The following is a 19533-nucleotide window of genomic DNA, read 5'->3' on the forward strand; positions in this document are numbered from 1 at the left end:
TAGATATTTATTTATTCGTAAAAAAAATAGTTGTTTTAAAGAAGGGTCTTTTATAAAATCGAAGGATAGAAAAAAAATTAAGTTTCAAACAATAAATATTCAAATATGCTTTTACATTAAAAAGTAAAACTTTATTTAAAAAATATAAAATATATTGAACTGATAAATATGAGATATGAAGATTTGAACGTATTTGACCTCAATAGAAAGTAGATGCAATATATTACTATTATGAAATTGGAAATGATATGTTAAAGTCAAATTTTAGTGACATTTAAACCTAAAACAGTAATAATTTTAGTAACAAGTTTGAGATAAAGTCTATTTTCAAAAGAGAAACGTGTGATATTTTACAAACCTATGACTAATTTTTCTAGAACAATAAGCTGTTGACACAAAAAGCATATATCTTGTTACAATAAAAACAATTCCAACAAACATAAATTATTTAAAAATTTATTATGATTCATCCCTCTTTAGAAGAAAATCCATGAAAAATGTGATTAAACTTATAATGGAAGAAAACCAATTTCCTAAAATTAGGGATTTATGTTGGCCTATACTACTTTTAAAAGTTGACTCTAGCTTTATTGCTACTCCAAAATTAAAAATAATTATCATAATATTCCTCTACTTGTCTCATATTCTCCTTATTTTCATTATTATTACGAAAACGCGAGTATAACTCCACTGGTAAAAATATATATCTAACTCCACCCCACATGTCTTTTTACTAAAAAAATCTATAAAAAAAATTCAACTTAATTATCATTATGACCTTAATTCAACCATTAATGATGGGTTTTGGGCCGAATTAAGATGCTTTTGGGCCTCTTTAGCCCAATTTAAAAGCCCAATCTCCCCATCTGAAAAGATAATCTAGGAATAAGTGAAAGTTTGGGAGTTAAAAAAACTGATCTAAAAAGACAGTTCATCCTCCAATTTTCCGAACCATATCCGACAAAATATATGTAATGACAAATATACCCTTAAATGTTCTGCGAAATCTCAGAATCATCCTTCACTCAGGAGAACAATCCCAATTATCGGATACCCTCCGGCGGAAAAACAAAATTCCCCACGTAAGGACTATAAAGGCACCTGAAATAACAACAATGACGAGGGTATCTACGTCATTTCATTTCCCTTACTCAATCTTTTACACGAAGATTAATTACAACGTTTAACATTTGGGTTATGATTTAATTTCATGACTAATCAAGTAAATGCGGATTTTATTTAAAAAAAGAGCATCATTTCAATATTAATGATTGAACGAATAAATACATTCAAAATTTCCAGCTTATTAGAACTAATTTTTTTGATTCTATTCAAATAATAGTATAATATTATAATTCACATCTCCCTAAAAAAACGCTCCCTTAATACAATCATATTAACATCGTCGATCTTTCTCTTTATAGTAAGCTTCACGTGATGTGGTGGGGTCAAATTATGATTGCATCGCGACGCTTAAACGAGTCGGTTTATAGATATTTTGATACAAAAGGTTCAAAGACTCACGATTTAAACGACAGACATAGATATATGCATTCCCTTCATCTCTTATATCTCATTTTTTCCCGACTAATAAAGTTAAATTATTGAATGCAGAAATTCAAAAGGAATGAATTCATTAAATGAAATTAAATAAGTCAATCAAAGTATGAAAAGAACTCCAAAAACAGATTTGATGATTAAAAGGGGGGTGTTTCTTTTTTGTTCTAAATATATATATTTTTTTCTTTTGTTTTGAAAACTTGACCACATGCATGCAAACTGAAAGAGGGCACTATTTAATGAAGGGAAAGGGAAAGGAAAACATGCAATGTAATTGCAACTTCCAATGGGTTAAGTTAAGACCCTCTTATGAATTGAATAAACAGAACAAAAAAAAAAAAAAAAAAGAGGAGAGAGAGAGATTATTAGTTTAGAGAGAGATGAAACAGATCTTCAATTAATTGATGGTGATGGATCAATCGTTGATCACACGTATGTAAACATAAAGCTAGAGAGACAAAGTGATAATTTTAGAGAGAGAAACCCAACAAAGATAAAGAATAATTAAAGGGTTAAAAAAGAACAATTAATTTAATGGATACTTTACCAGATATTACGTACTCATCACCCTCCTAGAGAGACAAAGAACCTGTTTTGGAGCCATAAAATTAGTAGATGAGAGAGAGAGAGTCTCTGTTTTCAAACTGTGAACTTAAATTAATACATTTCATAGATAAGCTAAATTAAGCTTTTAGACTGAGAAAACATTAATTAATCAATTCAAATATTCAATTAGGGGGTTTTTCTTTTTTTCTCTCTTACAGAGTCACATGGCATGTGAGCAACAGCTGTGTCCACTCTCTCAACTTGATAAATACCCTTCTTACCATCCTTCCTCCGACTTTTGACCCCTCTTTCTCTCTCTCTCTAACCACCAAAAACCAAAACCCACTTTCTCTGGAAAAACCAGAGCTTTGGAGCTCAACTCCTCTCTCTCCAATGGCGGACTTCAAACCCTAAACCCATCTTCCACCTTCTTTTTCCCTTAATAAGCCAAAAAAAATGATACCCTTATTCCCATCTTCTTCAAAATCTTTCCTCTGCTTCTCCCTCTTCTTCCTCTCTCTCACTCTTCTCTCCCCCTCTGCTTCCCCTGCTTCTCCATCTTCTTCCCACAGAGATACCCAGCAGCTGATTTCCTTCAAATCTTCACTTCCGAACCCGTCCCTCCTCCAAAACTGGCTCCCCAACGCCGACCCGTGTTCATTTTCCGGCATTATCTGTAAGGAAACCAGAGTCTCCGCCATCAATTTGAACTCCGTCTCTCTGAGCTCTAATTTCACCCATGTCTTCCCTTTGCTCGCGGCTCTTGACCACCTCGAATCGCTCTCTCTCAAAGCCACTAACCTCACTGGCTCCATTTCTCTGCCCTCTGGATTCAAGTGTGGCCCTCTTCTCTCCGACGTAGATCTGTCCCTCAATGCCCTCTTTGGCTCTGTTTATGATGTTTCTAATTTGGGGTTTTGCCCCAATGTCAAGAAACTTAATATCTCCTACAACACCTTGGATTTTCCTCCAAAAGACCCGTCTCCCGGATTCAAGCTTGATTTGGAGGTTCTCGATCTTTCTTCCAACCGGATGGTTGGGCCCAAGCCGGTTTCCTGGGTTTTCTCCGGCGGGTGTACTAATTTGCGGCACTTGGCATTGAAGGGAAACAAAATTAGCGGCGAGATTAATTTTTCGTCGTGTAGTAAACTCGAACATTTGGATATCTCTGGGAACAATTTCTCGGTGGGTGTTCCGTCGTTCGGTGATTGCTCTGCTTTGGAATACCTTGATATCTCAGGCAACAAGTTCACCGGCGACGTCGGACGTGCTCTGTCTCCTTGTTTGCAACTCAGCTTCCTCAATATCTCCGGTAACCAGTTCACAGGTCCAATCCCTTCGTTTGCATCTTCGAATTTGTGGTTTCTGTCGCTCGCGAACAACGATTTTCAAGGGGAGATTCCTGTAAGTATTGCGGATTTGTGTTCTAGTTTGGTAAATCTGGATCTTTCTTCTAATAGCTTGATTGGGGCTGTTCCTGCTGCTTTGGGGTCTTGTGCTTCGTTGGAATCTTTGGACATTTCGAAAAATAACTTGTCCGGTGAGTTCCCCATTGCCATTTTTGCTAAAATGAGCAGCCTCAAGAGACTCTCTGTCTCGGGTAACAAATTTTTTGGTGTCTTGTCGGATTCTCTGTCTCAGCTTGCCTTTTTGAACTCCTTGGATCTGAGTTCCAATAACTTTACTGGGTCGATTCCGGCGGGGCTGTGTAAAGACCCTAATAACAGCTTGAAGGAATTGTTTCTTCAGAACAATTGGCTGACTGGTCCAATCCCTGCTACTCTTAGCAACTGTTCTCAGCTGGTTTCTCTTGATTTGAGCTTCAACTTTCTGAGCGGGACGATCCCGTCAAGCTTGGGATCGCTTTCGAATCTTAAGAACTTGATTATGTGGTTGAATCAGCTGGAGGGGGAGATTCCACCGGATTTTAAGAACTTCCGGGGGCTTGAGAATCTGATCCTGGATTTCAATGAGCTCACCGGGACGATTCCTTCTGGGTTGAGCAACTGCACCAACTTGAACTGGATTTCATTGTCGAACAACCGGCTGAGTGGAGAGATTCCGTCCTGGATTGGGCAGCTGCCTAACCTTGCCATTCTTAAGCTCAGTAACAACTCGTTCTACGGTACGATTCCTGTCGAGTTGGGCGATTGTCGAAGCTTGATCTGGCTCGACCTCAATACCAATTTATTGAATGGAACGATCCCTCCAGAGCTGTTCCGTCAATCGGGTAACATTGCCGTTAACTTCATCACCGGGAAGTCGTATGCTTACATTAAGAATGATGGAAGCAAGCAGTGTCATGGAGCTGGAAATTTGCTCGAGTTTGCTGGGATCAGACAGGAACAAGTGAACAGGATTTCAAGCAAGAGTCCCTGCAACTTCACCAGAGTTTACAAAGGCATGACTCAGCCGACGTTTAATCATAACGGGTCGATGATCTTTCTTGATCTTTCGCACAATATGTTGTCTGGTAGGATTCCTAAGGAGATTGGTTCTACCAACTATCTCTACATATTGAATTTGGGGCATAACAGTCTCTCCGGAGCCATTCCGCAAGAGATCGGTGACTTGACGAAACTTAACATTCTTGATCTCTCAAGCAATGAGTTTGAAGGATCAATTCCATTGTCTTTGACTCGACTTTCCTCCCTCATGGAGATTGATCTGTCTAACAATCACCTCAACGGTACAATACCCGAATCAGCTCAGTTCGAAACGTTCCCGGCATCTGGTTTTGCAAATAATTCAGGCCTCTGTGGGTATCCTCTCCCTCCATGTGGGGTTGATTCAGGAGCAAATGCAAATGCTCAGCACCAAAGATCTCACAGGAAACAGGCATCGCTCGCGGGCAGTGTGGCGATGGGGCTACTCTTCTCCCTCTTCTGTATATTCGGTCTAATTATAGTAATTATTGAGATGAGGAAGAGAAGGAAAAAGAAGGATTCTACTCTTGATGCCTATGTTGAGAGTCATTCCCAATCAGGCACAACGACTGCCGTTAACTGGAAGCTCAGCGCTCGCGAAGCGTTGAGCATCAATCTTGCAACATTTGAGAAGCCACTTCGGAGGCTTACATTTGCAGACCTTCTAGAGGCGACTAGTGGCTTCCACAACGACAGCCTGATTGGTTCCGGGGGTTTTGGCGATGTGTACAAGGCTCAATTGAAGGATGGAAGCATCGTAGCGATCAAGAAGCTAATTCATATCAGTGGACAGGGCGATCGGGAGTTCACTGCAGAAATGGAAACCATTGGCAAAATCAAACACCGAAACCTGGTCCCGCTTCTGGGCTACTGCAAAGTTGGAGAAGAGCGGCTTCTGGTGTACGAGTACATGAAGTACGGAAGCTTGGAAGACGTTTTACACGACCAGAAGAAATCCGGGATCAAACTGAATTGGGCTACAAGAAGGAAGATTGCCATTGGAGCTGCAAGGGGACTGGCTTTCCTTCACCACAATTGCATCCCTCACATCATTCACAGGGACATGAAATCAAGCAATGTGTTGTTGGATGAGAACTTGGAAGCCAGAGTCTCAGATTTTGGAATGGCAAGACTCATGAGTGCCATGGACACCCATTTGAGTGTCAGCACATTAGCCGGGACGCCCGGTTACGTCCCTCCCGAATATTACCAGAGCTTCCGCTGTTCCACAAAAGGCGATGTTTACAGTTACGGTGTCGTCATGCTCGAGCTCTTAACAGGAAAGCGACCCACAGACTCCGCTGATTTCGGGGACAACAATCTCGTCGGGTGGGTAAAACAGCACGCCAAGTTGAAAATAACCGACGTTTTCGATCCCGAGCTCATGAAAGAGGACCCAAGCCTCGAGATCGAGCTATTACAACACTTGAAGGTTGCTTGTGCTTGCTTAGACGATAGGTCGTGGCGGCGCCCGACAATGATCCAGGTGATGACGATGTTCAAGGAAATCCAAGCGGGGTCAGGGATGGATTCGCAATCTACGATTGGAACGGACGACGGAGGATTCAGCATGGACATGGTAGACATGAGCTTAAAGGAAGTACCAGAATGCAAGTAATAGAGAAATTGCTTGGGGGGAAGGAAACAAAAGGTTCAAAAAAGAAGAAATGGAAGGTGGAGACGAGAGATTTCCAGCTCCAAATTTTAAAACAAATTTCTTCTTTTACCACTTTGAGATGGCAAGCAGCTCTACCAATTGAATGTATGTAATCTTGTTACTTTATACATAAAAGTTGTTTAAAACTTTTTTTTTTCTCATAAAAATGTGTATATAAACAGTTTCTCTGAGTTGTTGATGCTTTCTTTTTGGTTGTTTTGCTTTATATATGAGAGACCAATGGATGATTATTCATTTTTGTGATGGAGACTAACTTCACCTTTCTTTTGGCCCTTTCTTAACCTTTTCTCATCTAACTTTACTTGCAATTTTTTTAACAATTTTGAAAATTTAACAGCAAAAGAAAATGTGGCCAAAACAGCATCTAGACCATTTAAGTCAATTTTAGTGGCTCTATGGTAAGTTTTAAAGTTATATTTTTGACCCATTCAACTTGTTTTTTTTTTTTTTTTAATTTATAAACATTTTAGAAACCTATTAATTTCTTAAACGCACACTTATGATTTATTAAATTAGAACTCCATAAATCATTCTATAAGCTCTTCTCATTAATTTGGTGTGGATGTGTTTGGCATTTCAAGCCAATTTAAGTTACATTTCTGGACCACTCACTCCTAAATGGATAAAATTGTCATAATTGCAAACCCCTACTCAGAACAGTTACCACTCCTCAAAATTTTTCTCCCTCTCTCTATGTATTTTTTTTTCCTTTTTTTTTTTAATTTAAGAATAATAATAATAATAATAATAATAATAATAATAATAATAATGGGGATAAACTATTTAGTTTTGTCTGTTTTTCCATGGACAGTGTGCATCACACATGCTCGTGACCCAGAAAGCAGAATATTATAATCCTCCCTTTCTATCTTGGAAAATGTGTCCCCTCGTTTTATATTCAATATTTTTCTGCTTTATTTTCCTATAAATAATTATTTTATTAAGAAAATAATAGCCATTCGATTCAGATCGGATGGTTCTAACTCTAACAACTTGTTTGAAATTTTATTTTCAAAACCATTTAATTTCTTAAGAAATTTGGCTCGCATTACTTAATCAAGATCAACATTACTTTTGTTATTTTAAACTCATAATTTGGAAAGAGACAACATTTTCCATCTTTATCATTTTAATTCTATTTTAATTTTTAAACTTTCGAATATTTTGTTTTGCTTCTAAACTTTGCATGAGTTATTGTACCTAGTTGTTATTATTTTTGTCATATTATAATACTAAAAGAAGTTGAAATTTTATATTCAAATTTAAATTAAATAATCAATGAAAAATTAGCCACGGGAACTAAAATAATATTTTTGAAAATTTACACCCGAACTAATAACAACTTTGTCATGAGAATATATATTTTTAAATAATTTAAAATAGTTATTCATGTCATTTCTTTTTCCAGTTGGGATCCAAGTGAAACAGCTGGGAGACATTTTTTACTTTCCGAGTGGGCATTCTAAATACTAAAAATTGGACAATTGGGAATTTAAATGATTTTGAAAGCCCTGCATTTATTTTATAGAATTTTATGTTATTTACCTTTATTGACTTTATTTATTTATTAATGTAATTAAAATTCTTTGTTTTTCTCGAATGTGGTATAGTTATTCTCCTTATAAAGTTGCTTGCTTTTTGTCAAAAAATTTACAGAAGTATATACTAAATGCATATTCTAAAGTTGCATCTGATACCGCCATATATATTTTTAGTTATATAAAAATGGTTGAAAATACATCTACTAGCTATCTAACCTAGATGTATAAAAGGAATCTGAGCCGACCAAATAGTTCCAGACTATATTTTCCTAAATAATCGATTGAACTGACTTCTTTCTCTTTGATTCAACCTATTTTCCGACAGACTCCACGACATCACGTCGTGTTTCACGGTTACCTTAAAGAGCCGTTAAAACCTTGTTGGGAACACGGTCAGGAACTTTTTCTATAAATAAATAGGACTCATTTCCTCTGTTCAAAAGTATGCGAACCCTAAATTTTGTCTCGATTTAGTTCGGCCAACTACTGACTTAAGCATCAGAGTGTGCTCTGTTTTGTAGGTCACTCGTCTGGTCCACTTCTAACTCGACCTTTGAGTGATCTAAGGTATCGAGCCGAGGTTCGCGCACTTGGTTGATTTTGTGATTCAAACATAAACATATGTTCTTTTCTCTTTGCAACTGTGAATACAATTTAAAAAAAAAAAAAAAAAACCCCTTCTTTTACTCGTTTGACAAACCAAAAATTTTGATTAAAATAAAAAGAATCTTTGAAATGGCCAAACGAAAAAAGTTCGATCTTAACGCACTTTTTTTTTAGACAATGGGATGAAAGTTTCCACGAGAAACTCTACCTCCACAAAATTATCAAAAACTTTTATATGCAAATGGGTTGGGACAAGTACATTATATATACACTAATTTTGCTTGGGCATTATTGGAATTTTTCTAGTAAGGAGGTTTGACTCGTAGATAGATCATGATCAATATCAAATTTGTGACCACTTGGAATAACTAAATTATAAAATTTGCCAACTATAATTAAATGTCAATTTTTTTTCTTATGCATAGGATAAGATTTTATAAATTCATCCCTTCAACCATATATATAAGAGCCTTTTTTTTCAGTTGGTATTTGAACTATATGTTTTTTTTTTCCCTTAATAGGGTTAGTAGATGGGTGACTTGAGACAATTGAAAAATTAAGAAATATATATTTGGATTTTTTTAATGTCCCAAAAGTAAAATTGAAAAATAATTATAACTTAGAGTCAAAAGTTATAATTTAGCCTAAAAGAAGACACATAATTGCTTGAGAGTTTAACACATGATGGGGGATTTGGAGGGAAATTGAAAGGGTAGAAAGGGAAAAATCATAACTTAATGATGAGCTAATTTAATTTTGAGGGATAGAGGTTTTTATTTCACTAAAAAAAAAAGAGGGTCATTTATCCTTAAAAAGGCCCAACTTTTTCATCCATGCAAATAGAAAAGCCTGATTGTATATGCATGTCATTTTCTTCTCCTTCCTTTATATATATATAATTTTTTTTTAATGTTTCTTTTAATTATTGCTTCAAAAAGAAAGGTGTTTGATTTTCTTGTATATTATGGCCTACTTTAGAATAAAGTTTTTCTCTAAAGTGGGCCACAAAATTATCCTATTTTTTTAATTATGAACTATTCTATATTTTCTAAAAAATAAAATATTTATATAACCCCATTTATTATTTTCCTTCAAATTTCATGCATTTACTGATAAATTACCATTTACTGATAAGAATATAATAATAATAAATTAATAAATTCTTAATACCAACCAATCTTTTTAGTAATAATTCAAAGAAGGAATTACAAAAAATCATAATAAATATAGTACTAACAAAAATAACAAAATAACAAAAATGAAAATTTTTATTATAAAAAACAAACTCAAAATAGTGAATATAAAGTCAAACTCCCAAATTTTTTATTTTTAAACGAGATTGAATTTGTAAAAATATTGAACAAGTGGACATGAATTTAGGTGTAAGCAAGTGAATAATTAGATGCTTCATTATCCAATCCTCTTGATCTCCAATCTCGGATCCCAAGATAGGGTTTGGTTTGAATATTAAAGTTCAAACAATTTTAAGTTATAAAAATATTTGGTGGCTTAGCGAATCCATGTATTTCCATAAAATTAATTAAAAAAGGAAACCCTAAATTAGAAAACAGCTGTGAGAAAAGAAAGAAAAAAAAAAGGTGGAAAATGGCTTTTTATTTTATTTTATTTCTTTTCGTTTTGAGAAAAGAGAGAGGTTGATTAAATTAATTAAATTAATAGAAGTTTGCTGGGGTGCTAGGGTTACAGCATATCGTACAGATTCGGATTTTAATCCACCGATCTTTTGAATTTAATATTCCACCTGTCAATTATCATTTAATTCTTCTTTTGTATTTTTATATTTATCTTAGAAAATATGACCATTTTTCTTTTTCTATACTTAATATGTAGCTTTTTTTATATTTTATTTAAAAGATAAACTACTATTGGGAGGTTTTTAATTTTACAATATTTAATGTACCATAAGTACAGATATAGAAAAATAATTTTATCATATGAAAAAATAATCTTTTCTGTCATATCAATTCAACGAGGGTTTAAACCATTAATCTATAGGAGGTGTTATTGATGCATTGATTAACCGAACTATGTTCGAGATGGTATATAAGACGTTTTGATTCCATACAATTTATTTAGAAAGAATTACAAAAATAGCTCAAGGAGAATGTGTATTTTTATATATAGCATTAGGTTAAAGTTTTTACAAAAATGACAAAAATTACAAATTTATACAATTATATGAAACCAATCAAATACCACTTTTGAGGTATTAAAAAAATAAAAAGTAATGTTACTTTCATAAATATTTATTTATTTGATGTCATTTGATATAATTTTCCATTAATATTTTTTAAGTGATTTGTAATAAGAAACATAAGTTTTAAAAAAGAAATTGACCCATAATCCACGTAAAGCAAGTGTGATAAATAAATCATTAAAAAAAGATATATATACATAGAGAGAGAGAGAGAGGGTGGGACGGGGGATGGAGAAGAATCGTGTGGTGGAGAGAGAGGCATCAGAAACAAACACGCGTTGGGTGGGCGACACGTGGGCCAATGGCCCAGTTGGTGTTGTCGGAGGTATTGCCCTACAACGTCGTCTTCCAATGGCGGTGCTGTCGATTTTTTGTACTCGTTCCAATTTCATACCCCTATCTTAATTCTCCACCGTCTGATTCATCATCGCCACAGAAACTTGTCAAATCCGTGGGCCCCTGGTTTTCCACCAAAAGTGACTACTCTAGATTCGACCACACGGGATGACAACTTCATCCGCGCGTGCGTCTGGCTAGTACTCCCCTCCCCCCTCTCTTCCCTTTTCACGTTTCAACAAAGCTTCATCTTTTTCTTTTTCATCTTTTTTAAATACTATTTTGCTCTCAAATCTATTTCTATTTTAGTTCCTATAAAATATTTTGTTTTACTCGTCAAATGATGCGGCAAGTCTCTAAATTTAATGACTATTTTATTGAATACGTAAATGATGGAGATTTGAATTTACGATTTTTTAGACGGAGATAGATATTTTAACTATTTAAATTGGGTTTAGGTTGACTATTGCTTAATTTATGTTTGCCGAATATTCATTAATGTTCTCTAATTTATTTAGTTTGAATGCATACTCATGTTAATACATTAAGATGCTCTTGGAGAGTTAGAGTCGTGTTATCTCAATTTGTTAAAAGCTAAATAAATGTAAGAATCAAAATAGTTATTGTTTAATGTTCCGAAATCAAAATTAATATTTTGAAAGACTAGGACCAAAATAGAATAATTATGAAAACTCATGCATCAGATATCTAAAATGAGATGTAAGCTTATAAATAAATTATTTTACTAATTACCTTTACATTTTTCGTTAATGTATTTTGAAACTAGACACTTAACTTAAGACGTATAAATTATTTCTTTTTAATAAACAAAAAATGTCAGTATGGTGCATGAGTATATCGCTCAATCCAAAGAAAATATATCAAATAGAGATTATGATTAGTCAATTTTTAGTTAGTTTAATTGGTCTTTTAGTTGGTTTAGTTATTTGGGTCAATTTTGTTTTATAGTCATATCAATGAAGCATTTATTTTTCGCCCCCTTAAATGAGTAGATGAATTCCAATTATATATATATATATATAGTTTTTTACTTTCTTAAAACCATATCATGGAGTAGATTGTCTTTACTATAAAAAAAAATATAGCAAGAAATATAGCTTAAAAATAGTTACATGAACGTCTATATAATTATTAAAAAATTCATTGAATAAACAACCATATTAAAGAGTAAAAAATATTTAAGAACTAATAAGTTGGAAGAAAAATACTTTAGTACAAGTTCCTATTCATTAATATTTGTTGCAATGTTGTACCATATAGCAATATTTTGGAAAGCATGTTGGTAGCCAAATAGCTAAGAACTATTTAACTACTCCTTATGTTCCCTTGTAATTAAGGCTAAATGTAATAATTAACAAGTACTCGAATCCCCATTCCCAAAGGTGTTAACTTCTATTTTTTTTTTCCCAAATGTGGATTGCCAAAAGAAATTTTCTTTAAATGCAATTAGATGCTATTTTTTTAGTACCATTTCATTATTTATTATTATATTTTTATTTTTTAAAATTATTGTTGGGTTTAATATAGATTATAGAGTAAATATCCAATGCACTTTTTATAATAAATATGATCTATGCCTATAGATGTTAAAATAGTAATATTCAGGTTTTAAATTCATTTTAGAAATATTATATTTTTTGTCTCTTCACATATTCAAATTTAACCAATCAAATTAAGGTGGTACAAAAATCATTTTTTCATGTATCATTCTTTTTTATAATTTAGGTGTGAAAGCTACTCAATTCAAATTAACTACTCAATTCAAAATTTGAGATTTCAAATTTTACCAACCATAAATTTATTAAAATCGTGAGCGGTAGAAGGTATAGTAAAGCAAAGAAATAAGAAGGAGAAGAAAGAAAAATTTTAAAATAAATTATAACTTTTAAAATTACAAATTAGACTAAGAGTATGGAGTTTAAATTTAAATTCATTATACAAAAAAAAAATAGGAAGAAAAGAAAAAAAAAAGGAAGAAATTTAAATTTGGTGAAGTTAATGATAAGGCACTCCATCCGTCCACATAATTGGAGTTAAATAATAGTGATTGGTGTACGAAAATCAAGGCAATCAAGTCACGCGTGTGATGGAACTCGGGGGGGGGGGGGGGGCCCACGCTCTCTGATTATAATTTACTCTCCTTAAAATTATTTGAAAAATATTTTTTTATATATAAATAAAAAAAGTTGAAGCAATGGGAACCGTTAATTGCGTAGGAATTTGAACACAATGCGTCAGCAATTGTAAATAACCGTGTGATGTTGACGGAGCAGACGTTGTGGGCCCGGAATTTTAAAGGGATGAGAAATATTTTTTTATAGAAATGAAAAAATATATATATATAAAAAAAAACAGAATCCCGTATTTCTGCAAATTCCGTTGACTCACACCTTATTCAACGCAAAGACTGAAGATTCTAACTGTACACGGAACGGACGCCCTCCTCTCTTGCGCTCTCCAACAATTTTACAAATTAATTTATTTTCAAACAATGATAATAATTACATAAAACTCATATTTACTCTAATAATGGATTAAAATATACTAATAAAAATAAATACAAAGACCAATAGTTATCTAATATGATTTTCAAAAAAAAAAAAAAGCCATCGACTTTTGATTCTGTTTATATTTTCTTTTATAATTCACTCATATCACCCTCTCTTGTATGTAATATTAAAAAATAAAAAAATCGAAACTATTCCTTTTATTTCTCTGTAGGATAAGTTATAAGTAATTCGTAAAAAAAAAAGCACTATTTCATATTTTAGTGAGTTGTACAGAAAACAATTTAAAAAATGTTAATCAAAATTTCACATTCTATCAAAATTTAGGTAGAATTTCATTTTAATTAGCCATGTTATTTAACCTTAATTTTAATTGAGTTGTATACTTCTAAAAAATTTCATTTTTATATCTAATTAAAGTTTATTTGTCAGTCATTCATGCTATTGATAATAAAAATAAAATGTTAAATTACAACAAATATATTCCATGCATGTTACCATTTATTTTTAAAAATTCTAAATTTTTAAAAGTTTCAATACTACTATAAACCTTATAATAAAAATAAGAAGTTATCATTAAAAAAACGGATGAAAATCATGAAAAAAATAAGGACTTTTTTTATTTAAATATTAACATATATTTACTCAAATATTAATTTTGAAATATTTGTGAAAAGTTTAAAGGATTAATTTTAAGTTAAAAAAAAAACGGTGTAGTTTTAAAAGAGAGCGCAAAATTGATGGATATACACTATGGTGAAGAACAAATGTTTTTGTAAATTTTAATAAAATAGTAGAAGAAAAGGAGAGAGTTAGAGTGACGCGCCATGTAATTAAATTGAATGGGACGGAGATAGCGTACGGTCACGGGACAAGAAGTTTTGGGTATGAGCGATATTTGTCTGCGTGTTGGCTTTTGACCGTCCCAAAATTTTGGTACCACACCCTGCCCCTGCCTCCCCCTGCACTATGCACCCATTCCAATCTATTCAATTTTTAAACCTTTCTTTTTTAATTTCTTCAATTAATAATTCATATGCTTACTACTCCCTCCCCAAATTAACAAACATTAACCACAAATTTTATCTTAGGTTAAACGGTCACATAAACATAATATATTGCCTTAAAGTATGGCTGATCGATGATATATTTTTTTTAACTTAGTTAAAATTACCACTAAAATTATATATATATATATATATATATATATATATAGAGGATAAGGTACAAGTTTGACATGTATTACACTATCCAAATCAAAATTATCATTATTCAAATTAAAAAATAAAAACACAACTTCATAGTTTTAATATTTAATTGTACGACTGTAGAAGGGTAAAATAGCATTCAACCCAAACTCCTAAAACTTCTTAATTAAGAAGATATAGAATATCAAAAAAGAAAAAAAAAATCCAAAAGGTGATCGATTAGATTATAGTGAGGTTGGCAAAGCATCGGTGTGAGCGGGGCACAGGGTAGAATTTCAAGGCCGAAAAAGAGAAATTAATTAAATAACAAAAATATTTAATAAGGAGAAGTTTTGGCGTTGAAGGGCCTTGAAATTAGGGTTTTGAACGTGCGGGTCACGAGACACCCACGTGGTAGTCCCCCAAGTGCCGGTGGGCCCCACCACGGCAACATCTTTTAGAAGAGAGAGAGAGGGCTTTGTTATTATTATTATTAATTATGTATTTTTGTTGGTTGGTTTACGAGGCAGACCCGACTTTTTACGTGCATTAAACTTAATGAATATTTATTTATGCATTACTTAAAATAAAATAATATTAAGTTGCTGAATTATTATTTTTTAATTTTTTGGAATTATGTGACTATAAATTACTTAAATAATTCACAAAGATTAGCTTCACTTCATCAACGTTGAAATTAGTAGAGCTCACGTGCGAAAGCTTCTTTCTTTCTTTTTGTCTTGTTTTTATTTTTCTTGAAATAAATAAATTATTTTTTATTATTATTGGTAATTATTTTAATCGTCTTTATTACTTTACACGTACTTCGAACATCACTCGAGTCAGTTCTTTTCTTTTGGTAAAAGTAATTGAAAATAGAAATCTGTACTTCAAAATGGGTGATTTAGAACTTAAAAAGATTGTTATTTGTTGGGTAATGTTTTTATTTCTCTACTTATTTTCATTTTTTTAAATTCTTTATCTATTATTTATTGTTCTCATTTTTAATTTTGACCAAATATTTTTAAAAGTATGCATAACTTATGGAAAAAAATATATATAGTTTATTATTTAACTTGTTTTAAAGAAAATTAAGAAACAAAAAAAAGTCACTTGACCTTAATTTTAATTTTATTTTATTTCAAGTATAGGAGATTTGAACTTTCAATTTCAAAGAAAAAAAAATTGATGTCTCACTTCATATGCTACAAAATATTGGTTTGGGTAGTCTTTTAACTCTTAAATCAAGACATCTTTATAGGTAAAATAGGTAATTATGTATTTATTTATTTATTTATCTATCTATTTATTTATATTGGTGGTGGGCAACATGGTTGCACAAAGGTATTTCCTTTGGGTACCAAAATTTGGTGAAAGCATTTAAACCAAAATTCAATGCACCATGAGGTTGATGTTGGGTTGGACTTCCAATTTTTCCTTACAATAATATTCAAAATATCCATAAAGAAAATTACAAATTTATTTAAATATAAATAAAAACAATTATCCTTCTTCTCTTTTAAGTTCATTTTTTCTATTTTTTTTATGGCAAAAAATAAGGGAGGATTTGATACAGTTAAATTATATTCACGTAATTTCCGTTAATTAGAATTAAAAAAATGGAAATAGAATTAAGTTCATTGATGTGGAAGGGAATTAAAAATAATGAAAATGAATGGGGCTAGCTAGTTTGAAAAATTCACCAAGGGAAGGGGAGGGAAGAGAGCCCCACAATGATTTATCAAGCCAGCTCTCTCCACAACCCTCGTCTTCATCCTCTACATTTGGACCCCATAAATGAGCTTCAACTATATATATATATATATATATGAAAAAAAGGTAGAAAACTTCGATATTGTTTGGTAACCATTTCAATTTTTGTTTTCTATTTTTAAAAATGAGGCTCATAAATATTACTATAGTCCATTGGTTTTGCCACATCCTTTTTACAAACATTAATTTTGAAAATAAAAAATATAATTTTCAATAACTTGATTTTATTTTTAAAACTTTGGTTAAAAATTCAAATATGTCCATAAAAATGAAATATTATCCAACAACACTAGCTATATAGATTTAGCCTAATTTTAACTCTAAAATTTATTTTTGATAAATTGAGTTTTAAACTTGAATAAATTCTAAAACTAATATCACCTTCGAAATTAAATTAAAATTTTGAGTCATTCAAATAAAAACAATCAGTGTTAGTTTTAATGTAAATTTGGTCTGTTATATTACTTCATAATAATGTGTTTTCTTTCCCTTTTACTATCAACTTTTTTTTAACATTTGTTTAGAAATCAATTTATGTATATTAGGAAAAAAATATATAATTTATTAGATTTAAAAAATTATGCTGTTTTTTTTCTCTTGTTTCTTGTTTTTAATTTTATTAAAAAATCACTTTTTATGTTTCTTATTTCTCATTTTCTTTTTCTGTTTCTTGTTTCTTATTTCTTGTTTTTAATTTTATTAAGAAATCTAAACTTTTGAAAACTTTTTATGTTTCTTATTTCTCATTTTCTAGAACAATCAATATAGAACTTTTGAAAAAAAAATCAATTTGTTCCGACATAAATCAATATTTTATTTTGTCATTCTTGAATATGGGGACATGCAATTAAAGTTTTTTTTAATTAAAAAAAGAGGAAACAGAAAGTGAACATTACCAAAAGCTCCAACCTATCATATTTTAAATAGATTAATATTTTACGATATTCATTAAAAAAATTATTGATTAAAAAATTTTGACGTTTAGAATCAGTTTCGATTTATTATTTTTTGTTCTTTCCTAAGATGTAGGCATGCATGTGTCATGTGTGAATAAAGGACTTTTTGGCATTATATATTTGGGGAGTTTTAAAATTATTTAATTTATAATGGCTATTTGTGCAAGAAGCCTAAGTTACAAACAACAGTGGATAGCTCGAACGGCCCAATGTTTAAACGGAAGCCGGGCCCAATAAGACCAAAGCCCAACCCAGTAAATTAAACTGGGCCCTTTTCTTGTACGATACAAAACACGGTAACCTGTAATTCAGGGCCGAGAGTAGTTGGATTGTCTCAAAAGTTGGAATATTCTAGCGCTTTCATGCTAAAAAAAGTTACACAGCAACTTACGTTTTTTAGGGAGTATTTTATCTGATTTTCTACCTTCTAACATTTCAACTCTTTTGAATTTTTTTAAATAGTTGAAAATAATTTGTGTGGTTGGTTTTCTTTTTTGTTAATTATAATAATGAAAGGTTTTCTCATTGAACCTACAAAAATTAATTGCTACCAAAAATAGTAAAGATTAAGTAACTAACTTGCTAAAAAGTTAAAGAAAATGAGGTTCATAACTTTTGATAAATTAAGGTATTATTGAACTTAAAAAAAAGGAATCATACCTATTTGATATGGAAAATGTGATTAAGGTTTGCAAAGGTCGAGCTGACTAGCTAACAAGTAGAAGGGCGAGCGAGGGACCTACAAAATTGAGTAAGCACTCCCATACTCAAGTTAGTGTTTGTCTGATCTATGCTTTAGAGAATATAGTTTCATGTACCTGAAAATGTGGCACGAGATCTCTATTTATAGGCTGGGCTTTCGACAGGTCTTTTAAGGGCTCTCTGTCCCAAAAATTGCGATGTGTTGTTTAAGATTCTGTTAGACGCTTGCACCTCTTGAAGCTATTAAAGGTCGGCTCAACTATTAAGTCAAGCTACGAATGTGAGAGATGTAGATCAACTCAACACGAAATACGACTTGTAATCCATCATAGATTATTAGGAGTTTCAAGCTGTCATTCTTTTCTAGAGTGATTCATTATCTTGACCCACTATTGTTAAGCTACGTATCGAATTTTCGTCATATGGCAAGTGAGAAATAACCTCCATAACACCCAATCTAAAATCTTTAAAAAATTGAAATTGCTATAGCCTACTACATTGAACTTTAAATCTGTATAAGAACCAAAGAATAATGGAGAAAAACAATGGATTATTGGTGAAGAGATATCAGAGCTCACCTTTAGTATGAAAAATGAACTCATTTTCAATTTGTTGAGGGTGACAGCTCTCATAAAATCTTTAAAATAAGAAAACAAGTTCGATAATTAATTATATTCAAGGAGAACAAAATATTTCAAATTATAGATATAAAATCTATTAAAAGCGGGACTCATGAGATTTCAGCAGTCAAAAATCTACTTCGTTTTAGAGTTTTAAAAATACGACAATTTAATCTCTAAATTTTAGAAAATAATTTAAATGACCCTTAATATTATATTGGTCACGCATCTGTGAGTATGACACGTTGTGATATATTTGTTACTTTTTTTATTATTATTTATAGAAAAAACTTCTGATTAGTTTTGTATTATTAAATATACTGATGTCACATAACATTTAATATATGTTCTTAATTCACTGTGGCAAAAAAATCATTAAACTTATTTTACAAATGTATTCGAAATCAGAATGTTTTATATCAATTCTACAACTTGCACGTGTGGTTCGATCCCAACTTAGTTGAACTAAAAAATATATATTTTAACACAAAATGTAAAACAGAAACCCTAATTTTTCTTCTTCCCTCCCATTCAGTTAATTATAACTCCTGGTCCCATCTTGAGATACTGGCTATTTGCTAGAAGAGACATGACTCTTTTTGGTGTGGTTATGTAATTAAAAGAAAAATCCATTGAAATATTTCAATCACTTGTTTCCATGGTAATGTAAAACTCTCCTATGCTCCCGAGACAAGGAACAAGAAATTAACGAGTCCCTATTTATCGTCTAGAGCCACAGCTCATTTCCAAGACTTATGACAAAGAAAAGGTCACATGAGAGTATCTAACACGTACCTTTAACTTTATTTGCAGTGGAAATTTTGTTGTTAGAGCGGTGCATTATATCCAATAGATC

The 19533-nt window shown here is 31.8% G+C and overlaps 1 protein-coding gene across 1 annotated transcript; it reads left to right on the forward strand.

Moving 5' to 3' along the window:
• The first annotated feature begins 2385 nt into the window (after positions 1 to 2385).
• Positions 2386 to 6444, forward strand: BRI1 (Leucine-rich receptor-like protein kinase family protein). The gene has a single exon (XM_022277029.2). The coding sequence runs from the start codon at positions 2563 to 2565 to the stop codon at positions 6148 to 6150; it is 3588 nt and encodes a 1195-aa protein (XP_022132721.1). The 5' UTR covers positions 2386 to 2562; the 3' UTR covers positions 6151 to 6444.
• Positions 6445 to 19533: the final 13089 nt, after the last annotated feature.

Source organism: Momordica charantia (genome assembly GCF_013281855.1).
Source record: "Momordica charantia cultivar OHB3-1 chromosome 1 unlocalized genomic scaffold, Mcharantia_2.0 BLBB01000001.1, whole genome shotgun sequence".
Classification (NCBI taxonomy): domain Eukaryota; kingdom Viridiplantae; phylum Streptophyta; class Magnoliopsida; order Cucurbitales; family Cucurbitaceae; genus Momordica; species Momordica charantia.

Excerpts from the sequence above, each read along its gene's own strand:
- BRI1 (XM_022277029.2), top strand. The coding sequence starts at position 2,563 with ATGATACCCTTATTCCCATCTTCTTCAAAATCTTTCCTCTGCTTCTCC.